Source organism: Brassica napus, chromosome C3 (genome assembly GCF_020379485.1).
Source record: "Brassica napus cultivar Da-Ae chromosome C3, Da-Ae, whole genome shotgun sequence".
Lineage (NCBI taxonomy): Eukaryota > Viridiplantae > Streptophyta > Magnoliopsida > Brassicales > Brassicaceae > Brassica > Brassica napus.
In genome coordinates this window covers 61,580,675-61,603,911 of record NC_063446.1, presented here as the reverse complement: position 1 = coordinate 61,603,911, position 23,237 = coordinate 61,580,675, and the positions used below count along the sequence as shown (strand labels likewise).

General features: G+C 38.7%; 5 protein-coding genes across 5 annotated transcripts; 3 read left to right on the top strand and 2 right to left on the bottom strand.

Annotated features, from left to right (window-relative positions):
* Nucleotides 1-1,723: 1,723 nt before the first annotated feature.
* On the top strand, nt 1,724-2,605 carry LOC111204724 (probable E3 ubiquitin-protein ligase ATL45). Its single transcript, XM_022700042.2, is given in 2 exon segments — nt 1,724-2,139; nt 2,141-2,605. Coding segments are annotated over 2 exon segments (582 nt in total). The 5' UTR covers nt 1,724-1,848; the 3' UTR covers nt 2,432-2,605.
* Nucleotides 2,606-3,513: 908 nt separating this feature from the next.
* On the top strand, nt 3,514-6,250 carry LOC111204723. The gene is made up of 4 exons (XM_022700041.2): nt 3,514-3,864; nt 3,970-4,061; nt 4,428-5,281; nt 5,359-6,250. The coding sequence occupies exons 3-4, from the start codon at nt 4,430-4,432 to the stop codon at nt 6,034-6,036; spliced, it is 1,530 nt and encodes a 509-aa protein (XP_022555762.2). The 5' UTR covers nt 3,514-3,864; nt 3,970-4,061; nt 4,428-4,429; the 3' UTR covers nt 6,037-6,250.
* Nucleotides 6,251-6,323: 73 nt separating this feature from the next.
* LOC106444031 lies at nt 6,324-7,606 on the top strand. Its single transcript, XM_013885568.3, has 3 exons — nt 6,324-6,544; nt 6,636-6,717; nt 6,793-7,606. Exons 1-3 carry the CDS (start codon nt 6,420-6,422, stop codon nt 7,474-7,476), a joined length of 891 nt encoding a protein of 296 aa, XP_013741022.1. The 5' UTR covers nt 6,324-6,419; the 3' UTR covers nt 7,477-7,606.
* Nucleotides 7,607-8,873: 1,267 nt separating this feature from the next.
* On the bottom strand, nt 8,874-12,131 carry LOC106360251. The gene is made up of 2 exons (XM_048750896.1): nt 9,128-12,131; nt 8,874-9,041 (listed from the first exon to the last, which is right to left on the bottom strand). The coding sequence occupies exon 1, from the start codon at nt 11,433-11,435 to the stop codon at nt 9,141-9,143; it is 2,295 nt and encodes a 764-aa protein (XP_048606853.1). The 5' UTR covers nt 11,436-12,131; the 3' UTR covers nt 8,874-9,041; nt 9,128-9,140.
* A 7,999-nt stretch (nt 12,132-20,130) lies between these two features.
* Nucleotides 20,131-23,173, bottom strand: LOC125583621 (thioredoxin reductase 1, mitochondrial-like). The gene is made up of 3 exons (XM_048750894.1): nt 22,842-23,173; nt 21,664-22,398; nt 20,131-21,119 (listed from the first exon to the last, which is right to left on the bottom strand). Exons 1-3 carry the CDS (start codon nt 23,158-23,160, stop codon nt 21,049-21,051), a joined length of 1,125 nt encoding a protein of 374 aa, XP_048606851.1. The 5' UTR covers nt 23,161-23,173; the 3' UTR covers nt 20,131-21,048.
* Nucleotides 23,174-23,237: the final 64 nt, after the last annotated feature.

The following is a 23,237-nucleotide window of genomic DNA, read 5'->3' as shown; positions in this document are numbered from 1 at the left end:
ATCATTTTTTTATATTTGATATATGCATTGAGTTATATCTTGGTTTAGCTGTAATTGCATGGACTTTATCATTTTATATGTAAGATCAATCTACTCGTTGTATTGATCCTTGTCCATACACAAAAAAGATACATGTTTACTTATAGAAACACGTACTTTAAACAAAACACAAAATCCTAATTAATGCGAATTTTAAACAAAGATGACACTCTGATTAAAAGGACAACATCTTTAGCATATCTACATGTGTAAAACAAACAACAGATAATGATAAATTTCTTCTAGTTAAAAGTTCATTAATGTTTCTACACCAGAATGTATGAATTTCAAAATTAAAAAAAAAATGAATATGCGAATTAATGGATAAAATGTTTACAAAAGATGGTGTAAAAAATATCATCAAGCAAAGATTTTATAGGACGGCTTAGGTGGTGTAACCAGACATTATTTCTCAAAAAGCTGATAGATTTGTCGATTATAGAATCAATAATATTTTTCATAGTTTGTAATATCATCATTATTCAGCTTTAAAAAAATAGGCATTATCAGAAAATATGGATCATTCGTTGATGCTCATATCTTCAATATAATTGATATTTTTCCACTATCTGTTGTTTTCCCTTTTAAAATGTTATAGTTAATGTTTCCAGCCTCCTCCATTATTGTTTGTTTTCTTTTTGTTCCTGTGTGTGAATGTATGGTTATTTTAATCATTGGTTTATTAACTCGGTTTGCTTTTTTCAGTTTTAGTGGTTCAATAAAAGACGTTAAGACTCACATCACACGTATTCACACACCAAGGGTTATTCCATTGCAAGTGTACAATTCATTTGAAACTTGTTATTAGTCTCGTAAGTTCCAATCCATCTTGGTCAAACACGTATTCATATCTTTTGGTATTCTTCTCGATGCCAAAGAAAAGAAGTGAATTGAAAATAGAGAATAAGTGAATAAAGAGTCTAGTCGACGTAGGTTTAGGTAAAAAAGTGACTTATACCTTTTCATGATGAGTTCGTCAAACTAAACCTATAAAGAGTGCCCACACCTACCCATCTTTTCTCTGCTTTGTTTCTTAATAGTATACGGCAATTTGATTCTTATTTATAATTATGGGGATGATTTGGTACACGATTACGATATTTCCAAATCTATTAATATCTAAAATGAGTTTTAGTTGATAGTATTTGTTAATTTGAACCACCGTATTTATGTTGACACATGTTCCTAACTTTCTAAGATCTCATGTTACTTACATTGGATGTTTTAGATATTTTTGGTCATATCATGTAACTTTTATTAGAGATTCTAATAATTATTTATCATTTTGTAAAAATAGTGTACTTTCTGATAACCATGAATTAGTTCTGTTTTTTTAATCCAACAATACTGTCAATGAAAAACCTCCAGATGAAAAAACACACCTAAATATTCTCAGTTAAAATAATATACTACAATAACGTTATACAAATTAGGAAAGATTTTAAAACATCGAGGCTGGATAAATCAATCTTTTACTCTTGAGTAAAGATGCAAATATGTTTAGCTTTATGGATACTTCAGTCTCCTTTTTTAATTCTTTTGTAGAAGTTGTAAAACTACTTTTTTTCTTTTCATACAACTTTTCTATCGATATGACATGGATTTAACAATTATCTATTTATACTGTTTAATTATCTGCAAATTAGGCATATATGTATATAAGTATAGATGTGTATGTGTGTGTCTCTATTATTACTAATTGGATCAGATTCTTTCTTCCTCTCTAAACAACAACAGATTATTTCTTCCTCTTTATCTTCACCACTTTCACGTTTCATCTTTCCTTCCAAACACTCCAGCTCAAACAACATGACACGTTCCTCTAGATTCCTTGGAACTGAGTCGGCGCCGCCACCGCCGGAAGAAATACTAGCCGCCGAAACTGACATGGTTGTGATACTCTCAGCTCTTCTCTGCGCTGTCATATGCGTAGCCGGCTTAGCCGCGGTAGCTCGCTGCGCCTGGATCCGCCGTCTGGCCGGCGCTAACTCCTCCGCCGTAGGAGAATCTCCGCCCCCGAACAAAGGTCTCAAGAAAAAAGCTCTCCAGTCCCTCCCTAAGTCAACCTTCACCGCCGCAGACTCGCCGAGCTCCTCCCTCCGGAGAGGGAGAATCATCCACCGAGTGCGCCATATGCTTAATGGAGTTTTCAGACGGAGAAGAGATCAGGATATTACCCTTATGCAGACACGCCTTCCACGTGGCGTGCATAGATAAGTGGTTGACTTCTCGGTCGTCGTGTCCTTCTTGTCGTAGAATTTTGGTTCCGGTGAAGTGTGATCGGTGTGGCCACCACGATTCAACGGCGGAGGCTCATGGCAAAGATCAGCCTCCTCGTCATCAACATCCTTCACAGTTCAGTTCCGCCAATATTCCTGCTTTTCTTCCTTAAAACGTTCTTTTTACTTTCTCTATTTTACAAATTTGTGAAAAATTATCGGCAATAATTAAGAAAAGTAAAGTATTAATTAACTAGGGGTCTTTTAGTTACTTCGATTTTTATCCTCTGTAGACTGTAACACTGTTCTGAAATCTGAATCAGTCCGATGCGTGTTTACAAGTACGACATGTTAATTTCTTTCCCAGAAACTCACAATTTGCATAAGATTAATTTTAAAATATACTCCATGATTTAATTGATTTAGACAACATGAGCACTGACAAAAGAGTTGGTCATGTGAATCCGTGTGAGCACAGAACCAAAAAAGAATAAAGACTCAAAAGGTTATTTTGGAACTGGACAGTATGTACTATTTCCTTAATTTCGGTGTAATGTTTTTCAAAATATCTAGCAAGTGATTGGTCGTTTATCTTTTTCCGACAAATGGCTTAAACTACAAATTAATTTTTGTTAACAAAGTTATTTCCTTTATGAAAAAGTAACGGCACAAGTAATAAACTAGCTATTATTTTGTTTGATGGTTAGCAAAACTGTAAGTCCAATCTAGTGTGAGCAAAATTTAGTGGGTAGACAGTATACTTACTGACTGTAATATTTGGGGTGTGACCAGTCCTTACTGCATCTCCAAAAAAAAAAAGTGTAAAAGTGAATATAAAGCAATGAATGCTCCAATCCAACTATGTATTTTATTCCATAATGAAATTTACTCTATAAATGGAGTATTCTATTTTTTGTTTGTTCATCACTCTATTATGGAGTTGGAAATGGAGTAGAGTTCGAGCAATTTTACTTTATTTTCACTTTTATTCTATTTTAAAAGAAAAAATGGAGTTTTACATTGGAGATGCTTCTACTGCTTATAGCTGAACCTAGAGTAACTAAAAGTAAAAGAAACGAGAGTAAAAAGTTGTAAAGTAAGAAAAGGGAAACCAACTCAACAATTTTTATCCAGACCGTAAGGAACAAAATAAATGATTTTATCTTTGAATGTACAGTAATTAGAGTAAAATGAGTAAAATACTTTTGGGAAAATTGCCAAAACAGAATAAAAAAACAGAATGGTTGTCCCTATGGTATAAATTCAATCTAAAGTTGTCCCTATAGTATAACTTTCTTCATAATACCTAAACTAACCTTAAACTAATCCCAAATTGTATTTAAAAAATATGGAAATCAATTTGTAAAAATGGTTGCCGAATAAAAAAAGAAAAACAAAGGGAAAATTGGAAAATGGATTAAAACCATTCTGTTTTTTTTTCCCGTAACCCTAATAAAGAAAACAATCTCTCCGCCTCTCTATACGGCGACGACGAAGGCGATTCTGTCTTCTCCGGTGAAATCAACGGCGACTGCAGACGCCACCGGTGGAACCCGTTTCTTTTCCCCTACCGGTGGAACCCTTTGTCTTCTCCTACATATTGAAGGTAAACACCAACGTTCTCCATCCAATTTCAATCATAAAGTTTGTTTCTTTCTCCTTCTTGTTCTAATACTTTTCTCTGGATCTCTGGATATCTCGACAAACAAAGGCGATTTCGGAACTTCTCTTGGTCATTGGTGAAATCGAGTTTGTCTTCAACCTCCCCGCCTCTCTCTTTCTCCGACATTGCTAGCGCATAAGGTATGTTCTCAATACTTCATATGTCAAGTGGTTTGAGTTCTTCATTCGGGTTTGAAGCTAGCATTTCTCTCTTTCTTTATCCGGTTCTTTATTGCATTTCTCTGTGTTTGAGTTCTTCATTTGGGTTACTCTTTTTATATTCGTTTCTTAGGATTTTAAGTGTTGTTAACTGATTATATGAACAGATTTCGATTGTGAATTGGCTTACTTTGATTAACTGATTTCGTTTGTGAATTGATTTCGTTTATCATGGGCTGGTTTATTGATTGTGAATTGGCTTACTTTGATTAACAGATTTCTTGTGTTTGTCTCTGCTTCAATCAATTTCAGTCTTTAACTAGAATCAATTTTTTTTGTCTTTTCTAGATATGGAGTTAGAGCTACCTAAGCGAGTGTATGCAGAGGGTTTAGAACCTCAGGTGAAGAAGATCAATAACTGCTGCCGCATGGAACTTATCAGAGATCTGAAGAAAGCTATGCCTGCGGAGTACGATGATGTCAAGATAGATCCTGTTTTCAAACATATCATGGCGATTGCGGAAAATAACCTCAAGTTTTCGGGGAAATTGGTGGATAGCTTCTTGTGTAAGCAGCTGATTACCTCGAAGATGCATGAGAAGTGGTTTATATTTGCAAGGAAGCCTCTCCGGTTTTCGCTTCAGGAGTACCACACTGTGACAGGCCTCAAGATCTCGCGGGAAAGTAGCTGTGACGTAATTAAATGGAAAAGTGATGGCGGATTTTGGAGTGAACTACTAAGGACAGGTGGTAAGATCACCTTGCAGTCGATCAAAAAGGTGCATCTACAAGAAGTTCACAGCTGGTCTCGGCGTGATAGGATGAGGTTGATCTACTTGTGTGTGATAATGGGTGTGGTGATGGGGAGAGATGAGAAGGTGAACATCCCTCATATGTACATCAAGCTGGTGATGGATCTCGAGAAGCTTCGGAACTTCCATTGGGGTCTTCACTCCTACGACTTCTTACTGAGTTCCATTGAGAAGGTTAGGAAGAAGTTGGGTAAGAAGAACAGCTACATTTTCGAGGGGTTCTCCTATGCGTTCCAGATTTGGATTATGGAAGCAATTCCGGATTTTGGAGAAATATGTGGCAGCAAAGTCTCGGACAGTTTCTGCGGTCCAAGGTGTGGAAATTGGAAAGGAGTTGCAAAAGTTTCTTATGAAGACATCATTCAACTTGAGGAATCGTTTACTGAGAAGGTATGAATATTTATTGTATTCTTTTATATGGCTGTTGCATATTTTTTAAAGCTTATAATGTAATAATTGTTTTGTAGGGAGATTTGTTCTCGGTAATTTCAGTAAGTGGCAATGGTGATGTGTTGAGGGATGCTGATTATACAAGGAAGGATGAGATGGAAGATGAGCGTGTGGAGCTTCTTCTCGATAGGATTAAAAAGAACTTTGATTGGAGCAACACAGAATGGCCAGTTATAGAGGATGAAGAGACTGAGATGGAGGAAGCCGATACAGAGTCAGAAGCTGATAAGAGTGTGGATGCTACTGATATTGCAGCAGATGTGGAGACATCTTCGGTCCATGTTGCTGGAAGAGGCAAGAGAAAGATTCAGGATGAAGGAGCCGAGTCAAGAAAGAAGAAGTTGTTGTGTAAGCGAACAGCAGAAAAAAAACAGAGTATTGATCAAGAAACTAAGAGTTTCATTGAGGGTTTGGTCCACTCATCTATCAGTTCCTTGGGCGATATACTCAGAGCGCAAATGGCGAGTATGGAGAGCATGTTCAAAGAGAGGATCGGCAACATGGAGATCGAGGTTTCACAGCTCAGGGAAGCAATCAGTTTGAGGGCAGAAGGAAGCGTTCCTAAGAGCAAAACCGATGAAGCTGCGCCTAAGACCAAAACCGCTCAAGCTCCTGCAAAGAAAAAGGTCAATCAAGCTCAAGCTCAAGCTCCAGCAAAGGAAAAGGTACTTCCTAAAAGAAAGTGTAGAACTTGATGTTCTTGTATCTAGGATGCCGCGTAAGGGTGCTGGAACTAGTCTTTTGGAGTTAGGTTGTTTTTGGAACTAAACATTTTCACAGTGTAATATTATGTAAAACTTTCGGATATTGTAATAGGTTTATAAATGTGTAATATGCTTGAATGTTTGTGTAATGATAACTCCATGAATGTAATGCTTTCTTTGTGTTTTGATTGAAAGACTTCTTACATATATTTTTTTTTGGTTTTAATGAATAGGATTGGTTAAAGAATGGTATAGAAACTAACGAGTTTGATTTTGGATTGAGCACACAAGAATTAAGGGAATTGTCCCAAGATACATATGTTGATGGGTTTGATCTTTCTCAAGTGAAAGTCGAAAACTCAAAACCCTTCAACATGTCCCCACCGAAGTTAAATGATGAGGAAATAGATCGAGCCGGAGAAGCCTCAGCAGATGCGGCATTGGTGTATCTTCGTAAAGAGGATTGGGAAAAAGTTAGCACTTGGTTAATTAAATCCAAGTAAGTAAATTCTCATTTTTATATCATGTGTTTTTAAAATTTAATCAAACCATATCATTGTTTTGAACTTTTATCATTGTTTTGGTTACAGACCTCTACGGATTGGACCTTCATTGTTAGATGCTGAGATTGGTACTCGTCTTATGGATAGAACCGAGTGGCTTCACAACTCGGTAAAACCTTTATACTTTTAGCTTTCATGTGTGTTTTCCATACATGGTGTGTGTTAACATCATCGTAATATGCAGGAGATTGACGCCATGATGTACGTATACAGGGAGAGAACATCTCTGAAACGATGGAAACTTCACCGTGTCGCCTTCATGTCTGTTGTCTTCAGCAACATGATTAAAAAGGAGTATGAGAGTTTCAAGGCGGGTATAAGAAAATACAAGCTTCATGATTTGCTAGTGCAGTACGGCAAAGGGGTCCTTCCACCACATGGACAGACACAAGAGATATGGAATGTAGATGTGGATCGACTGTATGTCCCTGTTCATGTTAGCGGGAATCATTGGATCGCATTGTGTATCAGTTTCGTGACGAGGAGCATTGATGTGTTTGATTGCTCGGGCAGAAAAAGGTACAAGGAATTGGATGGGTTCGCAAATCTTGTTCCTCGTATTGTCAAGGCAGTTCAGCCACCGAGTTACCAGAAGGACTTTACGTTCGCTGCATATACGGTTCACTATGTCCCCATGGGTAAGCTGAATAAAAGTGCATGTGATTGTGGTGTCTATACAATAAAGTTCATCGAGTGCCACTCGCTTGGATTGAAGTTGTCGATGGTGAATGATGGTAACATCAAAGAAGCTCGCCACAGAATTTTGTGGGATCTATGGGAAGCGGCAAACGACCCGGAATTGGTTGAGAGGATGTCAAATTATGAACCTCCAGAGTGTCTCACTTCAACCGTAGAAGAGATTCTGTGAGAATCGATTTTTAAATGTAACTAGTTCGGCTTTTATTCTAACTTTTAGGATAAAAATGCTTAATCTAATGTGTGTTTTATTAGGAACATGAATGCTTAATCCCTCTAATGAATTGCTTTTGGGTTTATTATTCTAAGTTTTTGACAATGTGTTTAATGAGACCCAAAAAAGTCATGTCGGCGACAACAATCAACCGTAACGAGACCCTAAACAATACCCTAAATGAGACAACGTTCGAAAACATAACGATACCCTAAACATACCCTAAACAGAAACCAGTCATTCAATCGAGAGTCTAAAAACACATAACGAGACCCTAAACATGCCCTACATAACGAGATCCTAAACATGCCCTACATAACGAAACCCTAAACATACCCTAACGAGAAACCAAAACAACATTAATCATGCATTCTAATAGCCGTTGTAGAAGAAATCAACCGATAAGAGTATATAAACGAATCAAATCCAATACACTAAACTTGGTTTCTTGTAAACTCGACTTTTGATCCAAATCAGCAATAAAACCCGACCCGAATTAGATCCACAAATAACCTAATACCCGACATATTTAAACCAAAAACCCGAGTTTTCCCCATTTTTTCAGAATTCTCTTCTCTGTCGAGAACATTTTTCTCTCTGAATCAATTTTCCTAAAACATGAATACTCCAAGGCGATATTCGTACGGGGTGCCATCTAGGTGCTGGTGTGGGAAGGGGGTTGTGATTTTCTATTCGAGAACAGATGAGAATCCTTACCGACGGTTCTATAGATGCGAAATTGGGTCACAGGTTCATGGTTTCGATTTGTTTAAGGATTCAAATACATAATAGTTATCTGTTCATATCGAAACTCTGTTTTGTTAAAGGCGTTGGTCATGGCTTTGATATCTTTTGTCTGAATCGATTTTTGATTAAGAGAGACGAACACGCTGTCCTGACTTTATTTTTCTTCTATGTAGCGAAAAAATGAAACCCATTTATTTAAGTGGGTTGATGAAGCTTTGGTTGATGAGTTTCAAAAGCTAGATGCAGAGCAAGGGAGAATAACAGAAGCAATTGAAGATCTGAAAACGAGTATGAAAGAGACAGTTGAAGAAGAAGTAAGGAAGCAAAAAAATTCCCTTGAATTAGGTTGTTTAGGAATCATTCTACTGTGTTTTGGTAAAGTCAAGAATGAATGAAACCAGTCTACTGGTTCTTAGTATTTTGCTTCAATCTCTTTTGTTCTTACAATGACTATGTCACATTTTATGGTTCTTACTATGGCTTTGTTTTGGTTCATTTTCGAGGGGTTTTCTCAAATCGAGTACAATGAAACTGAGAAAGAATGATGATGGCAATGTATAACAATGAAACTTAGAAGAATGATGCCAATGCTTAACAATGAAAATGAGAAAAAATCCAAACGAAATTTATCCAATTGAAAAGAGAACCTATAGTGTTTAGAAGAAAAAAACCGTACAAAGCAACCTGTGAAATTTATCCAAATGATGAGAATGCACTTTGAAATAAGCTCGCCTAGCTCGCCATCTACCGCCACTTGCAAACTTGAACAGAGCAACCTGTGACACAAAGAACCATACATCAAACACATAAACCAAGCTATAAAAACACATAAATTTACCGCCTATATAACCTCACCCCTTACCATTTGTGACTGACTATATTGGTACTTGACAAGTTGCTCTGTTGTGCCCACTAATACCACATCTACTACACTTCCGAGGCTGCTTTCTTCGTGATATTTGCGATGACCGAATTTTGTCTTCCGCAGTTTCATATCTGCGTTTTCTTTTTCTTCCAACTGATCTTCTTGTCTGTGGTGGTAAAACAATGACTTTCTTAACATCTTCTGGTATAGACCAAGCATCCTCAGGAACATCAATAGGATTTATGCTTTCTTCATAAGCTTCTCTCCAAGCTCCTGTAGTATACATCAAATCAGTCAATGTGTGTGGCTCTCTTCCAACATGAAAACCAGCTTTAATTGCGTGCCTACAAGGGATCTTCATAAGGGTGTACTTTCCACATGAACAAGTCCTTCTATCCAAATCAACTAAGCAGTCGAATTTATCACCTCTAACAAGCAATCGACCAGCACTGACAGGGTAAACTACAAATGTGGCGCCTTTCCCGATTCTCCTCTCTATTTTTTTCTCTACATCTTTAGTCAGAGGATGTTTATGCTTTGAAATCAGTTTCTTACGCTCATAAAACCATTGTGTTAACATTTCCCTGATACTGTCTAACAAAGGGATGACTGGATACTCTCTCGGTGAACGCAAAGCAGAGTTGATAGATTCAGCAGGATTGGTTGTCCTTATGTCGTATCTGTATCCAGGGAATTGACATCTAGCCCATTTTTGCACATCAGCTTCCCTAAGATAATCTCCAATTGCCGGACTGATATTACACACAGTAGCAAATGTCTTCTCAAACTCAGAAACTCGATAAGCCTTGGACGCCTTTGAAACCAACCCAGCAAGTCCTTTCCCATGGAAATATGTGACCACATTATTCAACAAATGATGAATACAAATCCCGTGTCTGGCTGATGGATACACGTTTTCAATTGCCTTAGCGATAGACCCATGTCTGTCTGAAATAAAAGCCAAATCATGATCATCTGCAATGACAACCTTAAGTTGTCTCATAAACCATTCCCAAGAACGCTCATTCTCTGAGTCGACTATTCCAAACGCAATAGGATACAAATTTGAATTTCCGTCTAAAGCCGTAGCAACCAGTAAAACTCCTTTGTATTTATTCTTCAAAAAGGTCCCATCGATCACAATAACCCGCCTCATGACTCTGTTAAATCCTCTTATCGATTGCCCAAATGCAATAAATAGGTAACGAAAGTTCTCATTTCCGTCAATCTCATAGGATGTGTGTGTACCTGGATTAGCCTCTCTCAGCATGTGCAAGTATTTTGGTATTTTCCCATAACTTCTCTCTGGAATACCTCTAACTGCACTGATCGCATATTCACGCGCATCCCATGCTAAAGATTTTGATATCTCGCATCCATGATCACTACGCATAATCTGTATGATATCATTACATTTCGGCCCTTCCTTGACGCCTACATACTTATGCATAATCAGACTGCCTATTGTTTTTGCTGAAGCAGTCTTACCCGCTTTGGTTTTGCTTGAAGGTGCGCATGTATGTTTACCGACATACTTCTTGATCATGAAATATGATGAATCCTTCAGACACTCTGCTCGAACACCCCAATTGCATGCATTATCTGCACATCTAACATACCAAAGTTGTCTATCCGTTTTGATAACCTGGTAGTCAAAGTTATGCTTCATTGCACACATCTCGAAAGTCGCCTTCAACAAAGTTTTGTTCTCAAAAAATTGTCCGACCTTAACAACATGGAGCAGAGAAAACTTTGACATTTTATGTATGTTCTCTTTTTCAGAGATCATGGTATCAGCATCATAGTCCCCATCCTCATCAACTGCGACTCCTTTCCGCTTTTCATTCTTCTTATTCCCCTGCCTCTCAGCATACACAGGAGCTGATTCGTCCCCATTGTCAAACGAGTTTCCTTTCTCTTCATGAGTACATGGATCAGCTGGCGGTTTGTTAAGATCAAAGGCTTCTTTATTCGGATTCTCAGCCTTGGCTTTACATGTTACACACAATCGAGTAGAAGCACTCTTTTGAACAAATCGAACAAAATTATGAAGCTGACGATCGTTTGCAATGATCACAGGTGGACATCCTGAAGTATTGATCAACTCAGCAGGTAGATAACTTAACTCCAAATCGGCTATGATTTCTTCTTCCATACCAAAATCCTCCAAAATCATCCTTTTTAATTCATCTAAAGTACAATTTGATTCCACTAACAATAGCCTACCCCCTTTGCCATCAGCCTCAAAAATCCATCCCGTAGTTGCACCTAATTCCCAAAGACCACATGTTGTATAGATATGCATCTAATCTAGAACAAAAGTTTCTGAAAATCAAAAGAGAAACTATGAAAAAATCATAGATTCATGAAGAAGAAAGGCAAAATCATTTTTTTAAAAAAAAATTGACAAAGAAAATCGAGCAGAACCATTTTAGGAAGTTAGAATATTTTTAGAATATTTTGTTAACTGACTTTCCTTTATTTTCGCCAAAAACAGGTGATTTTATTAGTAGAAGACACCTTCTACAATGCGTAGAACCATGAAAATAATAAGGAATGTAATTTCTACCTTCTTTAGACGTTTGTGTAGTTTTCAGATTTCACGTTCGATAAATGTTAGAATACTTGTTAAAAGTAGAAACTGCATTTTTCAGAAACGTAGATATCTTTACAATTAGTAGAATTCGCATTCCCCATATTTAGATATTGAATCAAAAGTAGATTTTACGTTCCAAAACAAGTAGATGTACGTGTTTATTCTAGATTTTGCATTCTACTAACCCAATTTCCGTAGAAGACGATTTCTACTTTTAGTAGAACGTAAATTGGAAATTTTATTTATTAAGTTTTTGAAAAAATAAAAAATATGTCCTTCTGTATATTGGTGTTCCATTAATAGTTTATATTTTTAATAATTTTTTTGATTCATAAAACTATTTATTTTATTAAGTTTCAGAAATAAAAGGGTAAAAGAGAGATAAAATGGACAAAGTTGAATTTATATCATAGGGACAACCATTCTGTTTTTTTATTCTGTTTTGGCAATTTTCCCAATACTTTTTTACCTTATTGATATAGTTTTAGTGGAAATGAGAGCAATCGTATTTTCAACTGAAAAGTTCTCGCTAAAAGTGCCAAACAATCACACTCTTAAATAGTCAGGAAGAATATGCAAATTAAAAAAAAAAGTGCAAGTAAATTTAAAAATCTTCAACATTTTAGTCATAAGTCAAAGAAAGATGTATGGTCTCCTCTCCTTTCCCCCCAAATAAGGATGACTCACTCTCGGTCAATTCAGACGAGCAGAGAAATTTACAAGTTGGTTTTCTTTCAATGACCATAAATATACGAAGTTACAGACTTATGGTATTTGATTCTATAACGTGAAAGAAGTATAGAAAAATTATACAAATTGATTAGATAACGTGTCACAAATGTATTTTGTTATTTATTTTCAAAGTGAAATAAACTTCATCATACAATCCCACAGAATTGTTCATAACTAACAATGTTTTCTCAAAATATCTAACAAAATATCTCCAAAATATCAACATAAAACATAAATTAGGAAGTTGACAAAAAACATAAATTAGTTGCAATTAATTTGTTAGGTTCTTTCGCCATTATAGCAGTTCAAGCTTTTCCTTTTATCGATTGACGAACTTATTATTGACGGTTTATAGAAATTTTTGGTATCGCAAGATTGCAAGTTGATGAGGATAAATTAATGCAACAAGCATTTATTGATTTAACAAAATATCTCAAATATCTGAAAATACTCCATATGGAACAAACATAAAGTTGACGGTACACACATGACACAACATCCCATTCACGATCATAGTAATTCGACGATACTTATAGATTCGTGAGATAGTTATATTCGCAGTTTTTTTTTAAATGGTTACTTGTGTGGGCAATATCTAAGTTAAAACATACAGACTAATTAGTTTGTATAGATAGGAGGAAGGTGAGCTTCTCTCGAGGTTTGAAATTTATAAAAAAAAATTCTCTTCCAGGCACGTTTTACTAAACAGTAAAACTAAACCAGCTTTTCACATTCTGCGGTTTTTTCCTGATTGGTTTTACCCAATTTAGCTCAATTCTGAATCTCTGACCAAGACTGACACCTCTCACCAACCCGGTTCCACTTCCCCTTTGGGATAGTTTTTCAAATCTGAAATCACTTGCGTAATTTTCCCGGGTTCAGCCCTCGACTTTCCGTCGGAGGGCCCATCCTCCCGCCGGAGCCGCCTCCCAATATCGACGAAGCCCAACGACATCACGCTCTGCGCCCCTCACCGAAGCTACTACACACTCTGAAAGCAACCAAAAATTCCCTCATTGAATCGTCGTCAAAATAGACAATCAGTCGGAATTACTGCTAAACTACACTCTAGACTTCTCAACACCTTCAACCATGGCACGACACTTAACATACGCAGAAAAAGGGAAAGCAATCGACTCTCAACCAGCCAAGGCGCCTCCGCTCCGTATTAGGGCCCCAGAGATCGACACGACCCAAGCTATTCTCGACAATGAACTCACTCTCATCGGTAGACTCACAAACCCAAAGGAACAGAAGATCTGGCATTTAATCTCATTCTTAACTCGTCGGTGGAGCGCAAAGGGGGCTGTCTCCTGCTCCGACCTTGGCCAGAGTTGCTTCCAAGTGAGATTTGAAAGCAAAGAAGACCTCGACTACGTCTTGGCTCACAGACCATACCACTACGCTCGATGGATGGTGATTATTCAGCAATGGGAACCTATCATATCTCCAAACTACCCCTCGCAGATTCCTTTTTGGATAGAGCTAAAAAGCCTACCCCTTCACTACTGGAGGAAAGAAATGCTCTACAAAATCGGAGGAGAGCTTGGCCATCTTGATGACTACGAAGTGACTCCTCTGGTAGCAAGAATCAGGGTTACGATTGATGGTCTGAAACCGCTGATCAAGGAAACCATTGTTGAGTTTGATTCGGGTGAGGAAACTATTGTCTCATTGGGGTATGAAAAACTTGCAAACCATTGTCAATTGTGCTACAGTCTATATCATGAAGAACACCAATGTCAAAACCAAAGCGACCAAGAGTCCTATCATCAGGCACCGGGGACTACGGACAACACAGCCAGGGAGATCAGACATCAGCTACCTGAACCGCCAAGACACTAAAGGAATCCTCCTATCAGCCATAACATCACTATCCCAGAACAGAACAGTTACAAAGATATGAGGAATCAGAGGAATTATAGTGAACGTTTGGATAGATATGGAAGACCCTTTGGAGCAAGACCTTCATCTAAAACGTCAACTACTACCTACAATAGGAAGGCTACAAACAGTCCACAAAAACGCAACCAAGAGAAAGGAAAACAGCCAGAGAAAGCTCAATCACCCAGTGACTCTCACTCTTACCGAAGAGACCGAAGGAGCTCCCCCCCCCCCCCACTGCGCAGTAAATCTAAGGATCACATGACACAAACCACCCTCCTAAGAGACGATTCACGCTGACGGTCCCTATCTTTTGGCAACCAGTCTAAAAGGGGTCAACTCGTCTGGAAACAAAAGAGCCCCCCCCCCCCCCCCCCCCCCCCCCCCCGGGTATGGAAGATCACATCAACACTCCCTTTACCACCCCAATACAGCAACCGCCTAATACAGAACAAGACGTCCAATAGATGCATAATGACATCATGTTTGAGCTACATGAAGTGACGCTCTAGTATGTCAATGTCTCTGATCCAGTGGAGAGTGCTGCAAGAAGACAAAGGGTTCTTGAATGCGAAATCCAAGGTTTAATGGCGAAAACAGCAGCCTCGCTACTGGAGGCCTCGCTACTGGAGGGCGCTATCAATAGAGTGAACCAAAATGCAAGCAACCAAGCATTCTACGCAGAACTGGAATTAAATGACGAACCCTCACCACATACTAAGTCACAGGAGGTTGCTAAGGTACCTAGCCCTGATTTAATGGTCTCAATGCAACCAATCCAACCACAGAAAAGAAGACGTCCCCCCAGGGAAAAGCTCCACAAACGCTAAGCAGAAATTTTTACGAGGAGCGGGATCCAAGAAAAGGAAAGTGGTGATCCAAAACTCACCTTGAGTACGTAAATCCTACTCTTAACAAAACACAGAAGGGCAGAAGGGGGTGAAACGAGCTACACAAAGAAGGAATCCGCAAGTTCCAAGACCTCCTATATCAAATGCACCAGACACAAGTGTGGCTAGTGAGACTTCAAGAGTCCCAAAGGCAAGAAAGACAACCCATGGTAGAGGAGCTAAGCCAACACCAACAACGGCAGATTTTCACAACCCGCCCAACTCTCTTCCTTAAAGATATTGAGCTGGAACTGTTGTGGGTTGGGGAATCCCACAAAAGTCCAGAGATTGCGGGAACTGAAGAAAGATTTTGATCCCGACATCATATTTTTCATGGAGACAAAAAATCCCCCGGAATTTGTGACTGAAAAGCTGGTTGATTTACGATTTGTATCGCAAATTCATGTACCGCCTCATAGTCCTGGAGGAGGTGGCTTTACTCTGTTATGGAACACATCTATCAAACTTCATGTTCTCTACTTGTGCGATAATTTTATTGATGCTGAGATAGAATACAAGAACGGAAAATTCTTTGCAACCTTCACATACAGAGCACCAGAGCAGGCACGACGCAGAGAAATACTACAACGTATCACGGAGATCTCCCTGAGCAGAATAGGGCCTTGGTTCCTTACCGGGGACTTCAACGACATCATTGATAATTCGGAGAAAGATGGCGGTCCAGCTAGAGCGGAAGGCACTTTCATTGATTTCAGAACCTTCATGTCTCAATGTGACCTGTATGCAGATTGGACAGAGCCATGTAAAATAGCTTATGGGCTGAGTTATTCCCTTCCGGAAGATGCTCATACCTAAACTTTGGCGGTTCAGTCCACAGACCAATCATCGCCTTTCTAGAGCCAGACCCAAGGAAAAAGAAAGGACTATTCCGGTACGACAGGAAACTCTGCAAAAATGAGGAGGTTAGAAAACTCATTGCCAAAGCTTGGCTTGAGAACGGAGACTCAGTAGAAAGCAAGATATCAGCGTGCAGGAGCGCGATTTCCAAATGGAACCGAACTCATCATATCAATAGCCAAGTACAAATAAATTTGGAGAAAGCTCGGCTCGAAGAAGCCATGATCAGTTCGAAACCAAATGAAAGTTTGATATCTGAGATTAACTTACTACACAGGAAAGCTTACAGCGAGGAAGAGGAGTATTGGCGCCAAAGAAGTAGAACACTATGGCTTGCGTTAGGAGACAGGAACTCAGGGTTCTTCCATGCTTCTACCTGACAACAATGGACGATAAATAAGTTTTCAGTCCTGGAAGACGCTCACGGACTGCTGTGTTTGAGGAACACGAGATCATGGAAGTGATCTCTGATTAATTTGCTTCCCTGTTCAAATCCAACAATTCCGAAGCCACATGGATAGTGGAGGAAGCAATTTTCCCATCCATTTCGGAAGAACTGAACGATGACGTCTCGGCCGTACCTTCAGACGAGGAGATCAAACCTGTCATATTCTCTATCCATCCCGACAAGGCCCCGGGACCTGACGGGTTCTCTGCAGGGTTCTTCCGGATAAACTGGAGTACAGTGGGGCCTGCAGTTTCTCGAGAAATCAAACTATTCTTTAGCTCTGGTATATTGCCAAACAACATCAATCATACTCACATTCGACTCATCCCGAAGATACATTCCCCACGAGCAGTAGCGGACTATCGACCCATTGCCTTGACAAGTGTGTACTACAAAATCATTTCTAAGATCATCACCAAGCGCCTACAACCGATATTGGAGTTGATAATCTCTGAAAACCAGTCGGCATTTGTATTGGGTCGAGCTATTGCTGATAATGTTATGATTACACATGAAACTCTCCATTTCTTGAAGAGATCGGGAGCTGTCAAACATTTTTCTATGGCGGTGAAAACTGACATGAGCAAAGCATACAATCGACTAGAATGGAGGTTTATTGAAGATGTCTTGCTAAGATTTGGATTCAGCAAGATCTTTTGCAATCGAGTAATGAGTTGTATAACCTCAGTTTCTTACTCGATCTTGTTTAACGGTGAAGCTCAGAGTCATATAGTTCCGGAAAGAGGGATAAGGCAAGGCGACCCGTTATCTCTTTACATCTTCATTATGTGCAGCCAAGTCTTATCCGGGTTGTGCACGGTTGCACAGAATCGAGGCACATTGGCTGGGATCAGAGTGGCTCGGGGTAGTCCCCGAGTTAACCATCTTCTCTTCGCAGACGACACTATGTTCTTCATTAAGACATCGCAGCGAAGTGTAGACACTCTAAAACCATTCTGGACAAGTACGAGACTACTTCAGGACAGATGATAAGTGCTCCAAAATCATCCATCACGTTCTCGAAGAAGACTCCCATGGAAGTGAAGATTAGAGTACAGACCAGCCTAGGTATCACTAAGGAAGGAGGTGTGGGCAAGTATCTCGGTCTCCCTGAACAATTCGGCAGAAGGAAGAAAGATATGTTCACGTTTATTGTTGACAGCATAAGACAGAAGGCTGCGAGTTGGAACACTAAGAAGTTGTCTAGCACGGGGAATATTGTCATGCTCAAGTCTGTGATTTCAGTCAAACCGACATATGCGTTAAACGAATTCAATCTGCGCTCACAAGGTTCTTCTGGGATGCCAATTCTGATAAAAGAAAAAAATGTTGGATAGCATTTTCGGAACTAGCGATATCAAATGGTGATGGAGGGATAGGGCTTCGCGATATAGAGACGTTTAACATGGCGATGCTAGCAAAACTTAGCTGGAGAATTTACACAAGACCTGACTGCCTTCTTGCAAGAGTCCTACTCGGCAAATACTGCAAATTTCAACCATTTTCCCAAGTCTCAGCTACATCCTCCATATCTCATGGGTGGCGAAGCATTCTCTGTGGACGTGACCTACTGATGGCAAACACTGGCAAAGCTATAGGCAATGGCAGAGACACCTTGATATGGGAGGAACCTTGGCTCTCTTCAGAAACACCATCTCGCCCAATGGGACCACCCCCGAGCGAGACAAATGATTGGCGAGTATCTGAGCTCATGATTGGTGATTCTGGTGAATGGAATAGAGAACTGATAGGACGCGTTCTGCCTACTGCTGCTACCAAAATTCTAAGCATAAAACCAAGAAAGTTAGGCAAACCCGAGGCACTGGTATGGCTCCCAACAAAAGATGGCGTCTACAGCACAAAAACAGGTTACTACACCGGTATATCAATGAAGGAGGCAACACAACTACAACCGGCACCACAACACCCTTGCAGCTGGAACACTGACATCTGGAGAGGAGATTTCTCACCGAAACTTAGAGTTTTCCTATGGGAAATTGTCAAGGGAGCCTTACCGCTAGGAGAGAACCTTGAAAAGAGAAGCATTTTGTCAAATTCAAAATGTATACACTGCGGACTTCGTGAGACTGCAATTCACATGTTCCTACATTGTCGTTTTGCTGCAAGCATCTGGGAAATGGCACCTCTACTCCATGTGGAACGCATCACTTCAGCTACAACCTTCGCAACATCGCTAAAAGAATCAAAGAAGACCTTAAATCTCCCACCATCAGGATTGATATCTAGCCCTCTGTGTCCCTGGATTTGTTTGACGATATGGACATCTAGAAACCAACTAATCTTCGAAAATAAAGTTTTCTCACCACTGGAAACATTGACTAAAGCTATTTGCTTATCACGAGAATGGCAGGAGGCTCAGCTAAAGGGTAACACGCAGTTCTTATCTACTCAGAAGCTGAATCATGGTATCAACGCAAGGAACAACACGGGCGGAGTCTCGGTTTACACGGATGCGTCGTGGAAAGAAGGAGTAAATAAGGCAGGTCTTGGCTGGCTATTCAAAGATCACTTAGGACGCACCATCCTCACATAAAGCAGATCGGAGACCTTCGTGTCTTTCCCCCTCATGGCGGAGAGTCTGGCCATGCGTGAAGCTGTTCTCCAAGCCCGCTAGAAGGGTTTCTCCACCCTGACAGTGTATTCGGATGTCAGACATTAGTCAGAGCCATCAACGACAGGAAACTTCTTAAAGAGCTGTTTGGAATCGTCCACGATATTCTACATTTGTCTCTAGAGTTCTCTGTGATTTCTTTTGTTTACATTTCTCGTTCGAACAACTCAGCTGCAGATGCCCTTGCTAAAGGTGCTCTTTCAGCTTCTGCTTCTAATCCCCTATCATTGTAATGTTTTTTTTCTATTAAATTAATGAAGTAGTCGTTCAAAAAAAAAATTAGTTTGTATTTGTGGATTATAAGTTCCACATCCCTTCATTCATTTTTGTATTTTTATCTTGTACATGCGTTTAGCCTAGATGCAGACGATAAATATGTGGGAATAAATTAAAGTGATAAATGGGAAAAGGTAAACGAAACGATAAACGTACCACCCAACTTATAGACACTAGAAACGCATGACAAGCTCCAATGTTATCCAACCTTTCAGTTTCACTTAATGGAATCTTATGCCTTATCTCTTTTCTTTCATTTTCTCCAAACTATAACACATTTCATCATTCAACTACGCTTTTTAGTGTTCTTTTTTCTTCTACAAATAGCTCAATGTTATCCGACTTTTTCTGTATTTTCTTGTCTAAGACAGAACTTATTTTCTACTTTCTTTGATAAATATTCTCAAAGAAATATTTTATAGTTTAAAGTACTAAAAAATATTTGAGAAATTGCTTAAAATATCTTAAGTTAGTTACCAATTTTTAAAATATGCTTAATCAAAAATACCTTAACATTTGGGTTTAGGTTTTAGCGATTATTTTTTAATGTTTAGTATCTAAGGGGTGGGTTTGATTTTTCACTTTCTTCGATGCCCATTTAGTTTTTAGCGTATAATGTGTCTAGTGTAAAGTGGAGGTTTGCTTTCACGAATATTTTCTTCTTAGATGGAGATGATTTCACGAATATATACATCCAATCAACTAATAAACTAAGAAGAATAAAATAAAGTTCAGATAAAGGGGATGGTCCGAGGTTTATAAAGTACATTGGAAAATAAATTATATATAATGTACTTTCCTCCTAACTATCTTTTGTCATAGTAAATAAAGTGATGTATAGTTCAAAGATTTACTTCATCTCTCAAATGTCTTAATTTTTCCTAGCCTTTTTCCTACTTATTTTCGGTGTTCACATTATACATGTCCCTTTTAATTTACTATTCCATCTTAACTTTTTACCAGCCTCGTCATGGCAAATCTCTTGTAATGTATTGGAGAATACACACAAGCTTCATTAAAGAAAGCACATTAAATTTAGATCTTTTAAGCTGAACAAATTAGACACTCTAACCTCGACGCAGTAGGACTGCTTTTACTGAGAGATTATAATATCACGTTTGGCATGTTGTCGGAAGCTTGCATCCTAAACAAGAGGTTTCAGAGACTTTATTTTAACGTCACCGAGTGGAGTTAATTTCATTTCAGAGACTTGTGAACAATCAGAGTTTTCTGGTATAGTTAGTTAAGCGTTACAGTTAAGCTATGTGTACATTAACCATCTCTAGAAACACATCTTTGTATTTATTATAAGACGAACAATAATATTTTAATTAGTTTGGACAAATCATTTACTGAATTTGTGAATGTAAAGTCATCATCTGCGAATCATATCTTAAGGAATTTATTCGTAGCTAGTTTACCATTAATTAGAGCTACAGCTTTGAAGAATATCCGTACTCAACTCAAACTGCAGTATTAAGAAGTAAGCAAATCAATGTCTGTGAACTATTATGCTAAAGATCAAATCTCGTTCTTGTCCATGTCTAGCAGAATGAGGGATCAATAGTTAGCTCTATGACCAAGGCTTGATGGGAGTATTTTTTAGTCACTCTTGCCTTGCTGAGATCCAGTCTCCTGTAAGTAATGCTCCGCATCCAAAGCTGCCATGCATCCTACACAACCAATCAAATAACTTGTGATGAAAATTAATTTTCTACATATAGCTAAACAAAGAGAGAATGTAATTTTTTTTTTTTGAACAAAGAATGTAATTAGAATTCTTTACTAACTACTAAGCAATGCAACACAACACACTCAGATAAGACTAACTCTAAACACAAAACCTTAGCTTGCATAAATTTTTAATTGAACTAGATGATATAAAAATATTAAGTTCAAGAACACAAGTTTATTCCTTGCAATGGAAGCCACAAGGTTACAGAGGAAACTAAAACACACATTAAACACAAATTCAATACCTAAGCATTTTAAAACAGTTACTCACTTCACTAAAATAACTAACAACAACAACCATTTATTTTAGATTACCAGGAGGTTCTAAACCAAAACATGTAATACGAGCCCACAGCATATAATATTAGTTTCGTCTCAAACGACATTTTGATCCATTTCTAAGAGCTAACGACATTTGTTACAACCGTTCTTATAGAAACACAACTCTAACATTACAAAACAATGGAAAAATAGAGAACTAACCAGTTCCCGCAGCTGTTACCGCCTGCCTGTACTTCTTGTCCTGGACATCCCCGGCGGCAAAAACTCCGGCAACACTAGTCTGTGTAGAACCAGGCTTCGTCACCACATACCCATCTGAATCAAGCTTAACCGCACCATCAAGAAACTTCGTTGCTGGATCATGACCAATAGCAAAGAACAATCCAGAAACCTTCAAATCCAAAACCTCTCCAGTAACCACATTCATCACCTTCACTCCTCCAAGAACCCCTCCCTCCCCTTCCCCATAAGCCTCCACAACCGTCGAGTTCCAAATCACGTTGATCTTAGGATTAGCCAGAGCTCTCTGCTGCATAATCTTAGAGGCTCTAAAAGCGTCTCTCCTATGGATTATATACACCTTGGATCCATACTTGGTGAGGAAGTTCGCCTCTTCCATCGCCGAGTCGCCTCCACCGATAACCGCAAGAGGTTTATCACGGAATATAGGAGCAGCTCCGTCGCAGACAGCACAAGCCGAGATTCCACGGTTCCAGAAACCTCCCGAGCCTTCACCAGAGCCAGGGAAGCTAAGCCGCTTAGCCACAGCTCCCGTAGCAAGAATCACAGCGTCTGCGAGAACGGCTCTAGAGTCTGTGAACAGCTTAAACGGCTTCGACGTTAAGTCGACTTTAGTCACTGTCTCCGTGAAAATAGTCGTACCGAACCTCTCCGACTGCTTCCGGAATTTGTCCGTGAGCTCTGCTCCGAGAATACCTTCAAAAAATTAAGAACAATTAGCTAATTTTGTACATTTTATTAAAAAAAAATATGAATTATGTTTACAAATTAACACTAATTGAAAAAACATATATAAAAATAAAATCAAATATGTTTAATTCATACAATATATATTCCATCCGTTTCAATATAAGTGGCGTTTAAATTTTTTTTGGTTACAAAATAATTGATGGTCTCACCATTTTAGAAAAATATTATATCATTTGATAAACACTGTATTTTTAATTGGTCAAACTAGTTTTATTTAACGATATTTTTATGAGATTTTGTGAGCAATAATCAATTTAGTAAAAAAATATATAAACTTTTTAATAGAAATTTGGAGATATGTATGTGAATTTTTTCTAAAATTTTGAAAATTATAGGTCAATATTTTACTAGTCTATAACCAGGACCGGTCATATGCTCAGGATATATACCTTCTGGAAAGCCAGGGAAGTTCTCGACGTCGGTGGTGGTTGTTAGTTGACCACCGGGAGCTATGTCGTTAGCCATCCATCCTTCGAAGAGAAGAGGCTTAAGTTCAGCTCTAGCTGCGTAAATAGCCGCCGTGTGAGCCGCCGGACCACTACCGACGATGCAGAGCTTTGTGTTGTGAGTTTCAAGTCTACTCATGACGGTGGAGGAGAGAGACGGTGGTTGCGGCTGAGAGAGAGTACTGGATCCAAGACGTGCAATGGTTCTTGCTCTGCTTAACAAAGACTTTATCAAAAACCGTGAACGATGCATGCAGTTCATTGCGAACGTATACGTATCAGAGAACAAGAGACAAGACTTTCGGATGTATTTAATAATAAACTATAGTATTTGATTTT

Excerpts from the sequence above, each read along its gene's own strand:
- LOC111204723 (XM_022700041.2), top strand. The coding sequence starts at position 4,430 with ATGGAGTTAGAGCTACCTAAGCGAGTGTATGCAGAGGGTTTAGAACCT. Across the intron at positions 5,282-5,358 it reads AGGAATCGTTTACTGAGAAG|GGAGATTTGTTCTCGGTAAT; the intron begins GTATGAATATTT and ends ATTGTTTTGTAG.
- LOC106444031 (XM_013885568.3), top strand. The coding sequence starts at position 6,420 with ATGTCCCCACCGAAGTTAAATGATGAGGAAATAGATCGAGCCGGAGAA. Across the intron at positions 6,545-6,635 it reads ACTTGGTTAATTAAATCCAA|ACCTCTACGGATTGGACCTT; the intron begins GTAAGTAAATTC and ends TTTTGGTTACAG. Across the intron at positions 6,718-6,792 it reads CCGAGTGGCTTCACAACTCG|GAGATTGACGCCATGATGTA; the intron begins GTAAAACCTTTA and ends CGTAATATGCAG.
- LOC106360251 (XM_048750896.1), bottom strand. The coding sequence starts at position 11,435 with ATGCATATCTATACAACATGTGGTCTTTGGGAATTAGGTGCAACTACG.
- LOC125583621 (XM_048750894.1), bottom strand. The coding sequence starts at position 23,160 with ATGAACTGCATGCATCGTTCACGGTTTTTGATAAAGTCTTTGTTAAGC. Across the intron at positions 22,399-22,841 it reads CTTCCCTGGCTTTCCAGAAG|GTATTCTCGGAGCAGAGCTC; the intron begins GTATATATCCTG and ends AATTTTTTGAAG. Across the intron at positions 21,120-21,663 it reads GGTAACAGCTGCGGGAACTG|GATGCATGGCAGCTTTGGAT; the intron begins GTTAGTTCTCTA and ends TTGGTTGTGTAG.